Here is a 15,907-nt window from a genome sequence, read left to right as displayed (position 1 = left end):
CCAGTACAAGAGGGATGTGGAGCTGCTGGAGAGAGTCCAGCGCAGGGCTACCAGGATGATCAGRGGCCTGGAACATCTGCCCTATGAGCAAAGGCTGAGGGAGCTGGGCCTGTTCAGCCTGGAGAAGAGGAGGCTGAGGGGGGACCTGATCAGCGTGTATAAATACCTCAAGGGAGGCAGTGAGGAGGAGGGGGSCGGCCTCTTKTCAGTGGTGRGCAGGGATAGGACTAGAGGAAATGGCTTCAAACTGAAGCATCGGAAGTTCCACAGGAACTTAAGGAAGCATTTCTTCACTGTGAGGGTGACAAAGCACTGGAACAGGCTGCCCAGAGAGGTTGTGGAGTCTCCTTCTTTGGAGATCTTTAAAACCCGCTTGGATGCAGCCCTGTGCCCCGTGCTCTAGGTGACCCTGCGTGAGCAGGTGGATTGGACTAGATGACCTCTGAGGTCCCTTCCAACCTTCGGCATTCTATGATTCTATGATAAAGCATAAATTAAAATAAATTAGTTGGTGTTTAAAACTGTCCTGAGTTTATCGGCAGTCTAATCTGAACCAAAATTGAGTCATCAAGCCAGGTGAAGAAACAGTTCACTAAGAGTTCCCTAACTGGAAAGTGCTGATTGGAGAAGAGATGCTATTTATTTATATTTTAAGAGTACTTAATTTAAATAGTTAATCCATCAAAATGGTGCTCACTCAAGTTAGGGCCAGTAAAAGCTCTGCAGATGGCAGCCTGCTTGGCTCTTTCTAAGCCTCAAACTTCATCTGTTAGGGAAGCTGAAAGATTCCAGCTTAAATACGGAAGTATTTTTTGTTCTGCCTTATAAATATAGCAGCATAGGACTAGTTTACTCAACAYGAACATGAAGCAAAGAGTAATGTATAGAAAAATGCTGTTATCAAGAATACTATTTTCCTTCCTTGCACCTGAAAACTTAAAATATTCTTGTAACTTATTTGCCTAGTTGCTAGGTACTGAGTTGGAACAAATTAAGGGACARCTCAAAGATCATAATTTCTCTTCATTTTCCTTTCTCTTTCTCTCATACACTTTCAATATTTAATTTTATTTTAAATCATGTGACACATGCACACATAGGACACAATTGTTAAATGCAGCTGTATGTACTGTAGCCCTCTGAGACTCAGACATGGATACTGACCCTCAGATTAAATTTGGAGCGCTTAGGATGGCTCACTAATAAAGTGTGTGTGTGTGTGTGTGTGTTTTTATTTTTGTTTTTGTTTTTATTTTTATTCTTTACAGTGGAAAGTTCGACGGACGCTAGCGTTTTCTATACATGAACTTGCCGTGATCCTCGGAGACCAGCTCACAGCTGGAGATTTGGTTCCTGTCTTCAATGGCTTTCTGAAGGACCTAGATGAAGTCAGGATAGGTGTGCTTAAACACTTGCATGACTTCCTGAAGGTACGTCTGTCATCAACTTGGCTCCACTTCAATTGCCCATTTTACTGTTTTTCCTTGTTTACACTTGTGKTTTTTTTAACATAACACCAGTATGGCCCTTTTGAGAATAGATAGGAATGTCTGTTTGAATACTGGGATATCTTTTGCAGGAGGCTCGTGCTGCTTATTGCTTCTCCCTGAAGAATTTGATCTCTGTATAAGTTTTTCATGTATAGGTGTTAGTGGATTGTATTAAGCTTTCYGATATCATTAACCTCTTGGTAGCAATACTCTTCTCCAACCTTTTAGGAGTTTTCTACAACCTTGTCCTTTTTGAGCTGAAAACCACAAATCATAAAACCTTTAAAACTGGTGCTAGGTTTATTGTTTAATGTTTTTATTGTCTAGGGAAAACCTAGGAAGAGTTTGTCCGCTAGAGAAAACTCTTCTAGAGCTTTTACCTACAAAAGGAYATTATGTGATTTCAGTGACTTAAGCATGGTGCAGTTTAGCTCAGAAAAGCRCCACTATTATTAAAGATTAATTTCTGAATCAAAGCAAGCTTCGTATTAGTTCTCTCTTAAGCCTCTTGTTCCATCTGCCTTTTGTCTGTAACTTGTTCACTGCTGCAGCTTCTCCATCTTGACAAAAGGCGAGAGTATCTTTATCAGCTCCAGGAATTCCTCGTGACGGATAACAGCAGGAACTGGCGTTTCCGTGCAGAGTTGGCTGAGTAAGTGGCTGCCTGAGTGTTTATTTTTCACATGGACATTGTAAAATGTTTAAAATCGTAAAACAAATGTCTTAGAGTAACAACCTTCATTTTGTTTTTGATTAGTGAATTATCCTTTCCCACTTGTTCTCATCATTTCAAAATTCCTAATTTTGAATTGCGTGTCCTATAAAACAGTTGAGAATGTCTTTTCCATTATCATATGTTGAAAACATTACTCTCTTCCTAAAAAAAGAAAAAAAGCTGCCATGAGAGGACCGTGTCCAGTTCCTTTTYAAATTAGTAGTGTTTTAGTCATTTGACTTCAAGTTGCTGAGCCTGGTGGACAGGCTGCTGCGTTCATGACATAGAGGAGATCAAGATGCTCAGAGAAGAGAAGAAAGCAAGTAGCGGAGAACAGCCCTTAGATTTCATGTGAGCAGACTTTGGCTTTTTCGTGGAACTGGGATCCCAGGGGAAGGACAAAGCTGCTCAGGAAAGCTGTCAAGTCTTTAGCAACAGACAGCATCCTCCAAACAAAAGAAGAGTCCATCTTGATATTCAGAAAAATAGGTAGTCCTATCACCAACATGGCCTGACTGGGCAGAGAGCTCTTGGCTGAGCTTGAAAACCAAAAAAGTGCCCTATAGGAAGGGGAAATGGATGCATCCTGGACACAAGGAATGCTCAGGCTCCGTGCTCTGACACGTAGTGTAACGAGATAAAGCTTGGCTAGAGCTGACTAGCTAGAGCTACAACCCTCTGAGCTCTGCCTTTCAGCCAGTTCTTAGTCCACCTCCGTCTCCACTCATCCACTCTGCACTTTCTCAGCTTCCCCATGAGGATGTTATGGGAGACAGTGCCAGAAGCCTGGCTGAAGTCAAGGTATTCAGCATCCACTGCCCTCCCCTATCCATCCAGCCAGTCATTCCGTCCTAGGAGGCCATCAAGTTGGCTAAGAGTGATACTTCCCTTGGTGAATCCATGCTGACTAAGCACCAAGTAGGTCTCTGGAAAGGCCAAGGTTTGCTCTCCTAAAGCCTGGGGTAGTGATCCTGTTTATCAGGACTCCCCTTTCAAGACTCGGATGGATACAACTCTGCAACATGGCCTCAAGTCATTGCTACTTGAGTAGGGGGTTAGAGGGCTCCACCCAGTAAGAATTTTCCCATGTTCCCATGATTTCATTTCTGAAATGTCAATGTGTGCTCATATTGCACAGCTTTATTTCACTAATGCTCTTGAAGAGGAACGAGCATAGTGTAAAGATCAATTACAAGGTGTCTATCAAATGCAGTTCTGAGAGACCTGGTTAACAGCTGTTACGGTGCAGTTGGCACATTTAAATGTTGTTTTGGTTTGAAATTACCTGTTGTTTTTCTGCCACGGATATGTAACAGTTATTGTCTGCTTGTAATGTATTTTGCTGGCTTTTTTAATGAACTTCTRCAATTCATAGCACCTAATTGTTTCTGCAACCTGTGCCAATCTTGGTTCACTCCTTACAAAATGAAGTGCAGAGCCGAGTAGGCTGGGCAACTGTCTAGCAGAAATTCTCTGAAGTAGAGAGGTTTTATTTGATAAATAAGTATCCGCGTTTTGATAAATCAGTCCCTTAGGATATTAGCTTTATGCACACGTGCAAGATATGCGATGTTAGAATGCACAGGCAGGCAGCAGTGTTGCTCAGCTGCGTTGCTGTGTTGCATGCATGTTTTATCAGGAGCCCTGCATTGTAAATACAGAGTTTGCTCCTTGGCTTCTTTCCCAGGTAGGTTGTTATTTGAGATCGTTCAGCATTTCAGCATTTCATCATTATCTTGAGTAAGTGGAAATTTAAAACCTCAAGTGATCCACAGTGGAACTGATGATGTTGAAGGACAGAAGATTTTGCTCTTCCCTGACCTTATTATGGCCATAATCTGTTACACAACAGAGGCCAAATACATGATTGTTTTCACATTTAAGATTCCTTTCTCAGTTTCCTAACATTCTCTGTGCTTTCTCTTCTTTCTTTTAGACAGCTGATCTTGCTTTTAGATCTGTACAGTGCCAGAGACATCTATGACTACTTGCGGCCTATCGCTTTCAGCCTGTGTGCAGACAAAGTGTCTTCTGTCCGTTGGATTTCTTACAAACTGGTAATGAAAAGCTCAGTCCAAGTAAATTCAGGATTCTAAATTCAGAGGGTGTTAGTCAGAAGTGTGGGGTTTTTGTTTTGTTTGTTTTTTGTTTTTTGTTTTTTTTTTTACATATTTATCCCCATCTTTTAGGTGAGCGAAATGGTAAAGAAGTTGTATGTGGCTTCAGCGTCAACTTTTGTGGTAGACCTGATGGATGAACTTGTTGAAAAGTTTTGCAGATGCCACAAGTGGTCTGGGCGGCAAACTTTTGTTTTTATCTGCCAGGTAAAAYGTCATTTCATTCATCTATTTTGTTTATTGGAAGGGAAGGCAAGCAGCTGGAACGCTTTAGCTGCTGATACTTTCTCACAAATATTTAAGAACATCCTGACTTTGTGGCCTGTTTTCTTCAGTGTTGCTCTGCAGTAGAGCTTCCAAGGAGATGCTGCAAAACAAAACCTGCTGCTTACCTGGAAGTAGGTACCATGGCTAAAAATGGTACCGATGGCTGGTTTATTAGCTAATTGCCTAGCACTCTTATATTAAACTGCAGGTTTGCATATTAACTTCAGGTTTTCAGAACAGACTGAACATCAAGTACGCATATAATAAATATAAACATGATAAAACAGTACCAGCTATGTCCAAGTTGTGACTCAGCATAAAGTAAGATTTTTGTGCTAATGATGAGACTGAGCTTCTGCAGCTGCCTGTTCCTTTTCTGGATGATCCTTTAGAMGTCAAGGGCTAGGAATTGCCTGTCCCTCCTGGGGCGGCTAGCACAGCTTTTTCAGAAGCAACAGAGGAGTTGACACTAGCTGGAGTTGGAGTAATCAAGAGTAGAAAATGGTCACATTTTGAAACAGTAGCAGAGGGGCAGACTGGGAACCAACATCCAAGTGAGGCAGCTGGCATTGAAGTGGTCAGAGAAATGTGGACTTTTAGCTGGTTTAGAGAAACGTGTGAATACAACGTGTGGATGTTTAGTTACAATAAAGACTAAATCTTTAAAAAAGTGTTGTGAAGGTCTTTTTTATTTCTTATTGTCAAATGTTGTATTGATAACCATTTAAGAAGTTGTTAGGTCTCATGCAAAACAGCATGGGTTTCTAACTACGGTTTTGCTTCCTGCATGACTTCATGTTTGAAAGTTTTATACATGTTTCAGAACTTCAGTGGCAGACYCTGTGTTCATTCTTTGAAGGTAATAAGGTCTGTCAGCTGCTACTGTGATATCTGTTGGACTTTTATCCTCCCTGTGCTGAAATGTAATGAATTTGCCTTGCTCTTCTTGCCAGACTATCAGTGAAGATGACTGCCTGCCCATGGACCAGTTTGCAGTGCATCTGTTGCCACACTTACTGCACCTGGCATCTGACAGGGTGCCCAACGTTCGAGTCCTGCTTGCAAAGACGTTAAAGCAAACCCTGCTAGAGAAAGGTTAGTGGTCAGAAGGAGCTGCAGGGCACTGGCTGGGTATCTTCTCTGGTAGCTTGTTAATTTTTGGTTTTATCCAGCATCTGTTTTCTCAATGACAAAAAAAAAATTGCTGCTGTTTGATTTTTATATTTTACGGGAACTGTAAGAAGAAGGTTTCTTGAGAGCTCTAGAGGGGAATTAGACATGCTGCTTTGCAATCACAGGCTTTTCTTAGGAAAGCATTCCCTATGCCTAGCAGATGCCAGGGCAGTCGAATGCCAAGGCACTGTAACGGAAAATACCACTAGGAATACTGCACCGCTTTGCAAACAAGCAGAGCGTGCTCACATTTGCTGTGCTTTGTTCAGCTTGGGTGATTTTCTTCCTCAAAAACATGCACTGTCTGGAGACTACTGGTTTTGACTTAGAAAAGGTAGACATGGTGTGAAGAAAAATGAAAAATATTTCGAGTATTGGACAATTTCAAAGAATGCCAAATCAGCTAGAGGAATAATAGCTATCTTGTATATATGTAAGGCATAYAGGTTCGTAATGATACCTTTAGACAGTTGCCACAAATCCGGTAAGATGCGGTAGTTTGTTACCTTCTTTTGGCTGAGCCAGGGCCCTCAGTGCTGTTGCTGTTACCRCGTGCCACTTGTCTGGTCCCCACCRGGATGGTCCTGCTCCGTTCTGCGTTGCTGCTCCTCAAGCTTACGATCAAGTCCCTGCCTCAAAAAGTGATTAGGGGTGGATTGATTAGGAAAGGCAGATACAAAAATATAACTTCAGAACTTAAACCTCAGAGAATCAATGGCCCTTCCGCCAGGCTGGCTGTGGCTGTGCTGTTGTATGACCTGTCCTGTGGTTCCTGAGTAGCCGTCAGAAGTTGGGCCCTCTTCCRCTGCTCTCTCACCATGCCCTCGTGTCCTTGTTGGGTGACCATCCGCCGGCCCTGCCGGGGAACGGAGCGGCCCGTGCGTGGGAGTGTGGTGCCTTCCCTCCGACCCAAACACACCAGCGCTCCCACTGAGTCTCTTGCTGGAATATTTCTTTCCTCCTTGCTCATGGAGTGTGTGACTCCCACTTTAACCAGAAGAGTGTAGAAATCTTGTACTCTGCTCGCACAGTTAGAGCAACTATGTCATCTCAAACATGCAGGGACTTTAAGTGAATTTTAAAATCTCTGTAGAAGTGTGTGTCTGCTCAGATATTCTGGTTTAACTGCACATGGGCAATAGGAACAGTGTGCTGAGGTTTGCTCCGCAGTATCTACTGTCCCTTCCTCCCGTGCAAGTCTCTCCCGTTTTCTCTTCCAGAGTATTTTCTAAATTCTGCCAACTCTCACCAAGAGGCTGTGGAGCAGACGATCATGGCGCTTCAAATGGACGAGGACAGTGATGTCAAGTACTTTGCAAGCATCCACCCTGCCAGCACCAAAATCGCAGATGATGCGATGAGCACGGCCTCGTCAACTTACTGAAAAGCTCCTGAATGTTGCTATGATTAAAAAAAAAAAAAAAATTGAAACAAACTATCCTCAAATGCTCCTAAAATGGATGATCTAGGACAGCCTCTTCAGAAGGAGAGATTTCTTGCCAGACTTAGCAGGTGGATGTTACCTAAACCTGCCACCAGGGATTTTAAGTCACGAGAAAGTCAACGTTAGCTCTGTCATCTTGACTTTAGAAAACCATTGCTCAGAGGATTGTTTTTGCCACCGAAGCCTTAAATCTTCTGTCTTCCTGAACAACCGAAACTTGAATTGGCCGATGAGTCTCCTTGTAGGAAGGATGGGATTGCCAGAGACGTGCGCCGCTTCTCCCGAGGAGYTACCCTCGCAAGTGTTGTCTGTAGCAGCCGCTGGGAGGGCTGGCGGAAGGGCGAGTCGGTGCCGGGCCGCGAGGCCGCCAGGATGAGCCCGGAACGCTCCTGTGGCCCGAGGAGCCGGCTCGGGGCACCCCCTGACGGGGCAGGAGCTTGGGCGCCTCTCCATGGGGAGAAGCAGAAATTTGGATTTCTCTTAAGGGCTCAGTGCTAACACTAAACTAGAATTTGATTTTAATCCTTTAAATGCAGCATATTGCTGTATCCAATAGCAGAAAACTTTGCTGAGTACCTGTGTCCTAATTATTTTCATGCTGGTCATGACCTAAAGGCAATTTATTAGCACATGTACTTTAAGTCAGGTATTTTTAACTTGATCATGATCGGCTCTGAGGTGCGACTTTTTTTCTTCGTATACTGTACAGATCTGTGAGCCTCTTTGGAGTGCTGCAGTCTTTAATCATGTTGTTTAAAGCTGTTGTGATACAAGTTGTTCTCTACTTGTCCAAATAAAATTTATTAATAAGATTGAAAGAAAACTTGTGACCTTTTTAAGACATTAAAAAAAATGTTTGAAATCAAAGTGTCTTTTTCTTCTCCGGGTCTTGGTGCTTGACCCGCGTGGGYGCCTGGGTGGGGGGAAGCTCCTTAGTGCTTGGGAGGAATTGTGTGCGTGGAGCTGCAGTGTTTGTGGCAGAGCTCCTTGGTGGTGCCGGGATGCCGCCGGATGCTCTTTGGGGATCCGTGCCGTGCTTGGAAACGTGGGAGTCTGCGCTGGCGCTCCGGCCCTCTGCGGTGCCTGATCCCGTGCTCCTGTCTGTCTCTTCCAGGGGCAGCTCGTGCGTCTCGGCTGTGCCCGGCCTGCGGGACCTGCTGTGCGGGAAGCTGCTTTTCCCGACGAGTTGGAACCGGCTGTGGCAACTTCTCCTGGCTGCATTCCTGCTGATCTCCTCCGTGTGTTGGTCAGGGGGTGAGTGCCCCAACAGTTCAGCCTCAGGCAGGTGTCTTTTTCCTTGTTTTCTTGGGATTTTTTTTTTCCATTAGTAAATAGGAGGTTGCTATCTACTTTCCAGACACCGGTTGTTCTTACTCCTGTGCCTGGCCATGGAAGTGACTAAAATACCAAGTCATTCCCGTCTGTCTTGATGTTTGGTGGAGGTGGGGGAGCYGAGGGCTGCTCTTTTGTTTCGTTTTCCCTCCCTTGTCCCTCTTCCCCTCAAAACGAACTCCAAATCGAACAGGCAGCTACRGGGCTGGGTCAGAAGGTGCATAGCTGGCGCGGCAGAATTCCCCTGCCACTGCCAGAGGGGCAGTTTGTCCGGAATGGGCCGGGCTGCTCCGGCCTGGCAGAGCGCGGTGTCCCCTTGGGGCACAGGGCTCCCGGGAGGAGCTGGTCCCCCCGGGCTGCGTGACTCCCCTTCTAGGGAAAGGCTCTGAAGTGACACCGATTCCTGTGTTTTTCTCCAGGGTATGCGAATCCCTGYCTGCTTTTTGTCCCTGCAATGACACTTGCTGTTGGTCAGTGGATGTGATTTTTGATGTGACTGGATCAGCTGTTAGTCAAACCGAGGGATGTTTTGGATCTTCACATTGTGAGTTGAAGTGCTGTTCACAGAGGGAGAACGGGGATTTTGGATGGATTCTCAGCATTTGGAGTCCGGAATGACCAGTACTCACTGAGCTGCCATGTCCCGGCCTAATTCTGTTGCTGGTAACGCTGTATCCTGCAGAATGATGCAGGGTGTCCGGTCCGATGGCATCTGGGGTTTGGAGACAGGATGCCTTTGGAGTTGAACAGGGGGCCCATCTTCCTGGTGCCCTGGCTTCCCAGCGTGTGCTTCCCTGGCACTGTTGTCGTCTCACTGTAGGATTGGGAGCGGCTCCGTCGGTCGCAGCTCCTGGCAGTCGTGGCTGGGCGGCTGCTCGCCCGTGCTGTTTGTGCCCTCAGGAAAGAGGCTCCCGGCTGCTGTATCCGCAGCTCCCCTGAGCCCCGGGAAGCGTCCTGGAGAGGGGATGGGGCTGCCCAGGAGCTGCCTGCRCCGGAGGGGCCGGCGTGGTTTCCGTTCCCGAGGGCCGTAACTGCCCTCACAAACAAAGACCTTCTGCAGGGCAAGCGCAAGGAAACGCTGCTGTTCTCCGCTCGCTCTTCCCGGCGTGTCCTTCACCTGCCACCTCCCTGCGTCAGGCCGGGATCCTTCATCCGTCAGGGGTTCTCGGCAGCGCGGGAGGTGGCCCCCAACCGCCCCTGGCTTCCCGAAAGCAGCCGCCCCGTCTGCTGGGTGTAAGTGCCATAAAATGCCACGTACACTCTCTTTCCAAAATGTTCCTTATTTGCAGTTTAWTCCCTTTCCTAACAGTTTCTCCATRGGGAATATATTTTTTCCCCGCCGTGTCTTGGTCACAGCGCCATCTGCCCTTCCCTGCTCTCTGCTGTTTCCCGAGTATTTATTTCCTCACCACACTTTTCTTGCTCAGTTTTCCTGCCCGTACAATGGGCAAACGTGTGAAACTTTGTGAGGGGCAGTTTCTTGTTGCAACCTAGACAAGCAAGACAGACACTTGAGAACTTGGSGGTGTTTGGGTTTTGTTTGGAATGCCCCATGTAATTGCTCCTGGGGTCCCTGGTCCTGTGGATGGGATGCTACTTGCATTAGGACTTAGGAGGGTAGCGGGCTAATTTCGACTGGAAAAAATGTTTGAATGGGTTTGGGAATGCCAGCAGGAGAGGAGGCAGCTCCTGGGCAGTAGGAGTGTGGCCGTGGTGGATTCCTCGTTGGTTCCAGAGCTGCTGCCCACCTCSCTCAGCTGGGGTCCCGTGTGTCACCATTCGGCACTGTGGGGCTCAGGGGCGGCTCCTTTGGACTGGCAGCGAGCGAGCAGGGAAGGGGGAACAGCCYGCTGTGGGGAGCAGTTCAGCTCCAATCCGCCTTCCTCCCCCGGGGAGCTTTCCTTGTCCTCTGCGTGCCGGCAAAACGGGAACGCAGGCCGCTGCACTGCCCTCCCTGCACCCAGGGACTGCAGAACGAACGGGAACCCTGCCCRTGGGAAGGGTGCGGATCAGAGCCGAGCTGCCGGGCACATCTGCGTCCCGAGGGCTCCGTGGTGGGGCCRGCAGGGCCCAGTTCTGTGTTTTGCAGGGGGTGCCACGTCGGGGTGGCTGCCACGCGGAGGCCCGTGCTGCAGGGGAGCCCCAGGGAGCGGCACCGGGCGCCTCCAGAGCCGCCCTGCGCTGCTGCCTCCGGCTGAGCTGCTCCCCTCGGCAGCCGCCTCGGCCGCGGGGTCTGTTCCTTTGCTTGTTTTGGAGGGGAAGCCCTGGGGTTCGGACACACGTTCTGAGCTCCCGGATGCACACTTAAAAAAAAACATGGGAAGAGGAATTGCTCGCTGCTCACCTCTTTGGGTGAGTAGCTGCTCATCTTTCCGAAGTAGAACCGGTTGTTGGGGTGGGTTACTGTGTGCACAGCAGCGCCCGAGGCGCTTCCCTGCGCCCTCGTGCCAGCGCGGGGAGCCGCCGGCTCGGGTGCAGGCAGGCGCTGCGGGCAGAGAGCCCGGCTGGCGGCCCCACGCGGGCGCCCCGGTGCTGCTCGTCCTGCTGCCCAGGTGGTGTGTCTGGCTCCGTGGGGCTTGCTTAAGGGCTCATTTGACGCAGTCTGGCCTAGACGTGTTGAAAAGGACTGCTAAAACCGACGAGGTAAATAACACTCCCTTTGCCACTGTTGTAAGAGAACTTGTGAAGTAACGACGCTCTGTGGAAAGACTCGCAGCACGGAGGCAAACGAGCCCRTGAAACTGCTGCAAAAGACTGGATGCAGAGGGCCCCGACTGCCTTTGTAATGAATAAGCATTCATTACACGAAGGCTAAAGGAGGGACACGGAAGCTGCCGGTGCAGCGAGCGCCAATACAGCCCTGCCTTTGTCACTGGAACCCCGGCGCTGCTCTGAGCACGGTCTGAGTAGCAGGGTAAGGGGGAAGTCTGGCTGCCTGGGCCCGGTGACTCGCTCAGGCTTGACCAGTAGCTACGTGCAGGTAACGCTCCGGGTAGCGTCTGCTTCACCAGAACCTGGAAGGAGGCTGCAAGTAACGAGCGTTCCTGCATTGGAAATAAATAATGAGCATTCCTGCACGGCAAATACCGAGCATCCCCTCAGCGCTTCAGCTAACGCCGGCAGCRGCTGCACGAGGGCGGAGGCAGCAGCGGAGCTTCCCGTCCTGGCGTGTCCGGCACGACTGCAGCAGCAGGAGCGGGGCCCGTGTGCTGTAGTAAGGACGYGAGTGCAGAGGATGGTTGTTACTTCTGCAGCTGAAGTGTCTAGTAGGTAGAGGGCAATGCTGACTTCCAAGATTTGTAATCATTTTGTAATCAAATCGTTGATGAGTAATTGAGCAGTGAGTTTGGGCTCAGTTAAGCAGCCTTCCCTGAACTGCAGCTGAACCGACCGCCCCCTCCCCTTCTGTTCCAACCTTCCCMACTGCAGGTGGCGACACAGGAAAAATGACCGGAGGCTGCGGGAGGGAGACCCAGAAGGAGGTAGATAAACCAGAAACCACTTCAAATGGCTGTTGAATTTATTTGCTTGATAAATACAATCCTAACAAAATAAAAGTTAACCAAGAGTAAGAGATTTGTTTGAAGAACATTAGAAAAATCCATGACAAKTTGATAGGAATTAGTGTGAATTAAACAAAAAAAAAAGTTTAAATATTGCCAGCAAATATAAAATGTTTGTAACGAAGGCATGGGAGAATGCTTTACATTTGTCATCTGATCACATTTTCTGTCTTTATAAACTTTTTTTTTCCAAATTTTAAAAAAATACTATGCTGTTTTCTCTAACATATCAAAGCATCATTTGTACAAAATCAAATCATGGCCAATGATTCACAACAGTGCAATAGATAGATAAGGAATACGACCACATCCAACAGGTGCTGAAAAATAAATATCCCGATTGAAAAATASGGTAGCCTGTCTGCACGCTGCCGCGTTGCTCCCGGGAGCCAGGGCGGGTGACAAGGCTCAGGGCTGTCCCGGAGCCAGGAGGTGGCCCCTAAGAGCCACCGGCGTGGAGGCTCCGCTTGCTCCAAAGCACCACCTGCCTGCTTTCCGAGCGCCGCGGGCGCCTGGGGCCGGTGCTCGGGGGCAGAGCTGGGGAGCAGCAGCCCCGGGGGCGGCCCTGCTAAGAGGGGGTGCCAGGGAGCCCCCTGCGCCGCTCTGCCCCACGGCCTCCCGCCCCTGGAGCCGGAGCCAAAGCAAGGGAAGGCTCCCGCGGATCGACTCTGCGTCAGAAAGGTATCGAAGGCACAAGCAAGAAGTGACTACATAAGCAGAAATGGTGTGAGGRAGAATGAAGAGAGTCACAAGGCAAATCGTTAGTAAGGGGAGGCTGGGGGCTGGTTTATTTGCTGAAAATGGGATCTTCCAAATCTGCTCCAGTGAATGCAAATAATGGTTTTGGTTTAAAAGAAAACTGCTATGGAATTGTTTTAATCACCTGAAGGAAACCAGTCTTGAAATAACTGATACTAGCTGGAAAACTCTTCTGGCCTCTCCAACCTCACCTGAGTCAGATGAGCAGAAGCCACAAGTACGAGAGACCTTTGGAGAGAGACCTCYCCAGGGCTTAAAAGAGAAGTTTCTTTACACAATGTACACAGCCAGCAATCACGTGTGCAGTTGGAGAATTACAGTAATTTGCACAGTCCGGTTGGTTCTACAGCTGCCCCGGAGCCCGGTGGGTCAGATGGGAGTCTCCTTCCTCTCCTTGCTTGGCGATGGCTTCACCGGCTGCTCCTTGCCCGCCTTGGGCTGCTCTTTGGCTGCTTTGGGCTCGAGGGCGGCGTCGCGGGGCTGCGGGGCGCCGGGCGGGCGCTTGTCGGGCTCCTCGTCGTCCTGCTGCTCGGCCTTGGCGCGCTGCAGCAGGCGCAGCTGCACGCGCAGCTCGATGATGGCCTCGCGCTCCTCGTGGATCGCCTGCGTCAGGTGGTTGTTCTTGATCTGGGGGCAAGGACAGCGCGTCACCGCTGCGGCTGCGGCTGCGGCAGCGCCCCGACGAGCCCGGCACTGAACCTGCAGCGCCCGGGCGCCCGCCTCAAGGAGCCACCAGAGCCTCTCGGGCTCCCATCTTTCCAAACTCGCCCTAGAGAAACAGCAGTCCTGCCTAAGGCCATAATAAATCCTCTTCGGAACCTCAGCTACCACCAGCAGGGCCAGGGAAAGACAGGGGCCCTTTTCCTGCCAGCAGCTCCTGCTCCGGAGAGCAGGGGAGAGCAGCGGCTTTCCCGCAGGCTTCAGTCACAGAGCTCCGAGGTGCTTGGAGCACGTGCCGGGCCCAGCCTCGGGAAGAGCTGCAGCTCCACCGAGGGCTGCTTCCTTTCTCAAGGGCACTTGTGCCAAGTGCAGCACATTAACCCCTCCCCTGGGCCCGCTCTGCTCGGACCTGCTCTACCTGAAACCCAGAGCCCCGGGCCCTCCACAAGGCGCAGGGTCTCGGGCCCAGGGGAGKTGGGAGCGACACGTCCCGCCAGCCTGAGGCAAAGTTCTAGGGAAAGCAGCAGCTRCTGCCAGGCTTGGGCTTGTACCTCCAGCTCCTCGTTCTGCCGCTGCAGATCCTCCAGGATGACCTGCAGCTCCTCCTCATCTTCACTCTCGCTTTCGCTCTCAGACGAATACTCCTCCGTCTCGCTGCGCCCGTGCTGCTGGCGGCTGGCAGAGCAGCGGGAAGCCCCGTGAGCAGCCAACGCGCTCCGGGCGCTCCGGGCGCGCAGCGGGGCCAGGCAGTGAAAGGTGCAGCCCCGAGCCCGGACCCGGCCGCGGGAGCAGCAGACTTGCAAACACGCGGTGCTCGCGGGCCCGGCCCGAGGCGGGAGCAGGGCACCGGCGCGGGCAGGGCGGGCGCCTGGCTGGGCCGCGCGGGCACGGGGGCAGCCCCCTCTTACCTTTGGATTTCGGCGATCTCCGCGCGCAGCCGCTCTATTTCCTCCTTCTCCGAGGCGATCTGCCGCCGCAGAAACTGCTCCATGGCCAGCAGCTCTTCCTGCTCTGTTAAGATCTCATTCTCCTGCGAAGACCAGTAAGGTCACCCTAAAAACACACACTCAAAGCCTCCCTTTCATGGCCTGCAGGGATTGCTCTGCAAYGGGCCCGAGCACAGGGCTCTCCCCCGCGCTCCCGGTTCCCCACAAGCGCAGAGCGGTTCCGGGGCCCCTGGCTCCATCGCTGTGGAGGTGACCCAGCAAATGCTACCGTGTTGGGCTGCCCCCTTCCTTAAGTCACAGGGGAAGTTCTGGAAAACTAGAAAACCAAACTTTGAAGCAGATCGTGCAGGTGGAATATGAGGGAAAATTGCGATGGAGAAGAGCACAAAGCTCCCGAGGGAAGGGAAGGCAGAAAAGCCCAAATCGCTGCCTTTTACTCCTCTGAGCTGTGGGGAACCAGCTGGCTGCCCTGGGAAGTTCCTTCTACTTCCCAGCGAAAGTTCACAGGAGAGGGGCTGCGCTTCCGTGGCACAGCGTCTGCTCTCTGCTGCAAACACCCCAGCAAGCGGTGGCTTCACCCTGCGGTCACACACGCCTTCCCTCCGGCATCAACCCGCCCACACAACCCTCATTTTTAGGGCCAGAGAGACAGTGCTGGAAAGAACTCACGTGTGTCGAACAATCCTGAGGCAGCGCAGAGGGAACTGCCACCTACCTGTGCAAGCAGAATATTTATAACTTCCTCATTCTCGTTCATCTCCTCTTTGGAGACATCCTCCTTGGAAAGGCTGGCGATCTCCTGGGCGATCTTTGTTTCACACTCCTGCCGGGGCGCAGAGCTCAGCGTCAGCCGGGCAGCCCCTCTCCCCAGACACCTCAATTATTTGCTGCCCAAAGGGATTTGTGGGCTCTCCCTGCTCAAGGCTTACCTTCATGTTTAGTTGAACTAGTGTTTAGTTGAACCTTAGATGTTTAGTTGATAGATAGAAAGGTACCCACCTGTCTCTTGGCTTCTCTTAATTTCCTTTTAAGAGCTGTTAAAATTCTTTGCACCTCCCAGAGTCTCTCCTCTTTGGATAAGTCTTTTATCCCCGCCTGCAAGTCCCGGTGTAAACAGTTCAGCAGGAACTCCTGGAAATGTTACCAAAGAGGTCACAGTCACTGCAGGGCCCACACACACCGTCAATAGCCCCGACTTCTTTAGCAGTAACTGAATCACCTTTTGTGGTCAGAAGTGTCTGGGCCGCTAAGATGGTGTTCAGGAATTTTATTCATTTATTTTTAATCCTTTAGGAGAACAGCTTGGCAACACTAGCCTCCAGTTGTAAAAGTTCTCAGTTATTTGGTCTTCCTTATTTACAACTGCCTGTGCGAGAGGAGCGGGGCCCAGCRGGAGCGCTGAGGAGACGGGGTCGCCTCGCGGGGTCCCTGCCCCGTCTC

At 50.2% G+C, this 15,907-nt stretch overlaps 2 protein-coding genes across 3 annotated transcripts in view; one reads left to right on the top strand and one right to left on the bottom strand.

The window, feature by feature from the left end:
• PPP4R1 (protein phosphatase 4 regulatory subunit 1) overlaps nucleotides 1-8,013 on the top strand; it is a gene marked incomplete at its 5' end in the record, with an annotated part of 41,366 nt that extends 33,353 nt beyond the window's left edge. The window contains 6 exons of the mRNA XM_026047281.1: nucleotides 1,269-1,430; nucleotides 2,042-2,142; nucleotides 4,142-4,262; nucleotides 4,395-4,529; nucleotides 5,543-5,684; nucleotides 6,983-8,013. Coding sequence (XP_025903066.1) covers nucleotides 1,269-1,430; nucleotides 2,042-2,142; nucleotides 4,142-4,262; nucleotides 4,395-4,529; nucleotides 5,543-5,684; nucleotides 6,983-7,146 — 825 coding nt within the window. The remainder of the gene's footprint in view (nucleotides 1-1,268; nucleotides 1,431-2,041; nucleotides 2,143-4,141; nucleotides 4,263-4,394; nucleotides 4,530-5,542; nucleotides 5,685-6,982) is intronic.
• A 4,063-nt stretch (nucleotides 8,014-12,076) lies between these two features.
• The window catches only part of RALBP1 (ralA binding protein 1), a 29,367-nt gene continuing 25,536 nt past the window's right edge, over nucleotides 12,077-15,907 (bottom strand). For both annotated transcript variants that reach the window (XM_026047283.1, XM_026047284.1), the window contains 5 exons: nucleotides 15,467-15,598; nucleotides 15,183-15,290; nucleotides 14,429-14,550; nucleotides 14,072-14,195; nucleotides 12,077-13,487 (listed from right to left, as the gene is read on the bottom strand). In XM_026047283.1, coding sequence (XP_025903068.1) covers nucleotides 13,230-13,487; nucleotides 14,072-14,195; nucleotides 14,429-14,550; nucleotides 15,183-15,290; nucleotides 15,467-15,598 — 744 coding nt within the window. In that variant the 3' untranslated portion in view covers nucleotides 12,077-13,229. The remainder of the gene's footprint in view (nucleotides 13,488-14,071; nucleotides 14,196-14,428; nucleotides 14,551-15,182; nucleotides 15,291-15,466; nucleotides 15,599-15,907) is intronic.

Source organism: Nothoprocta perdicaria, unplaced genomic scaffold, assembly GCF_003342845.1.
Source record: "Nothoprocta perdicaria isolate Ctin4 unplaced genomic scaffold, notPer1 scaffold_487, whole genome shotgun sequence".
Taxonomy (NCBI): domain Eukaryota; kingdom Metazoa; phylum Chordata; class Aves; order Tinamiformes; family Tinamidae; genus Nothoprocta; species Nothoprocta perdicaria.
Note: the sequence above shows the minus strand (reverse complement) of the source record. Positions and strands in the feature narration are given on the sequence as shown.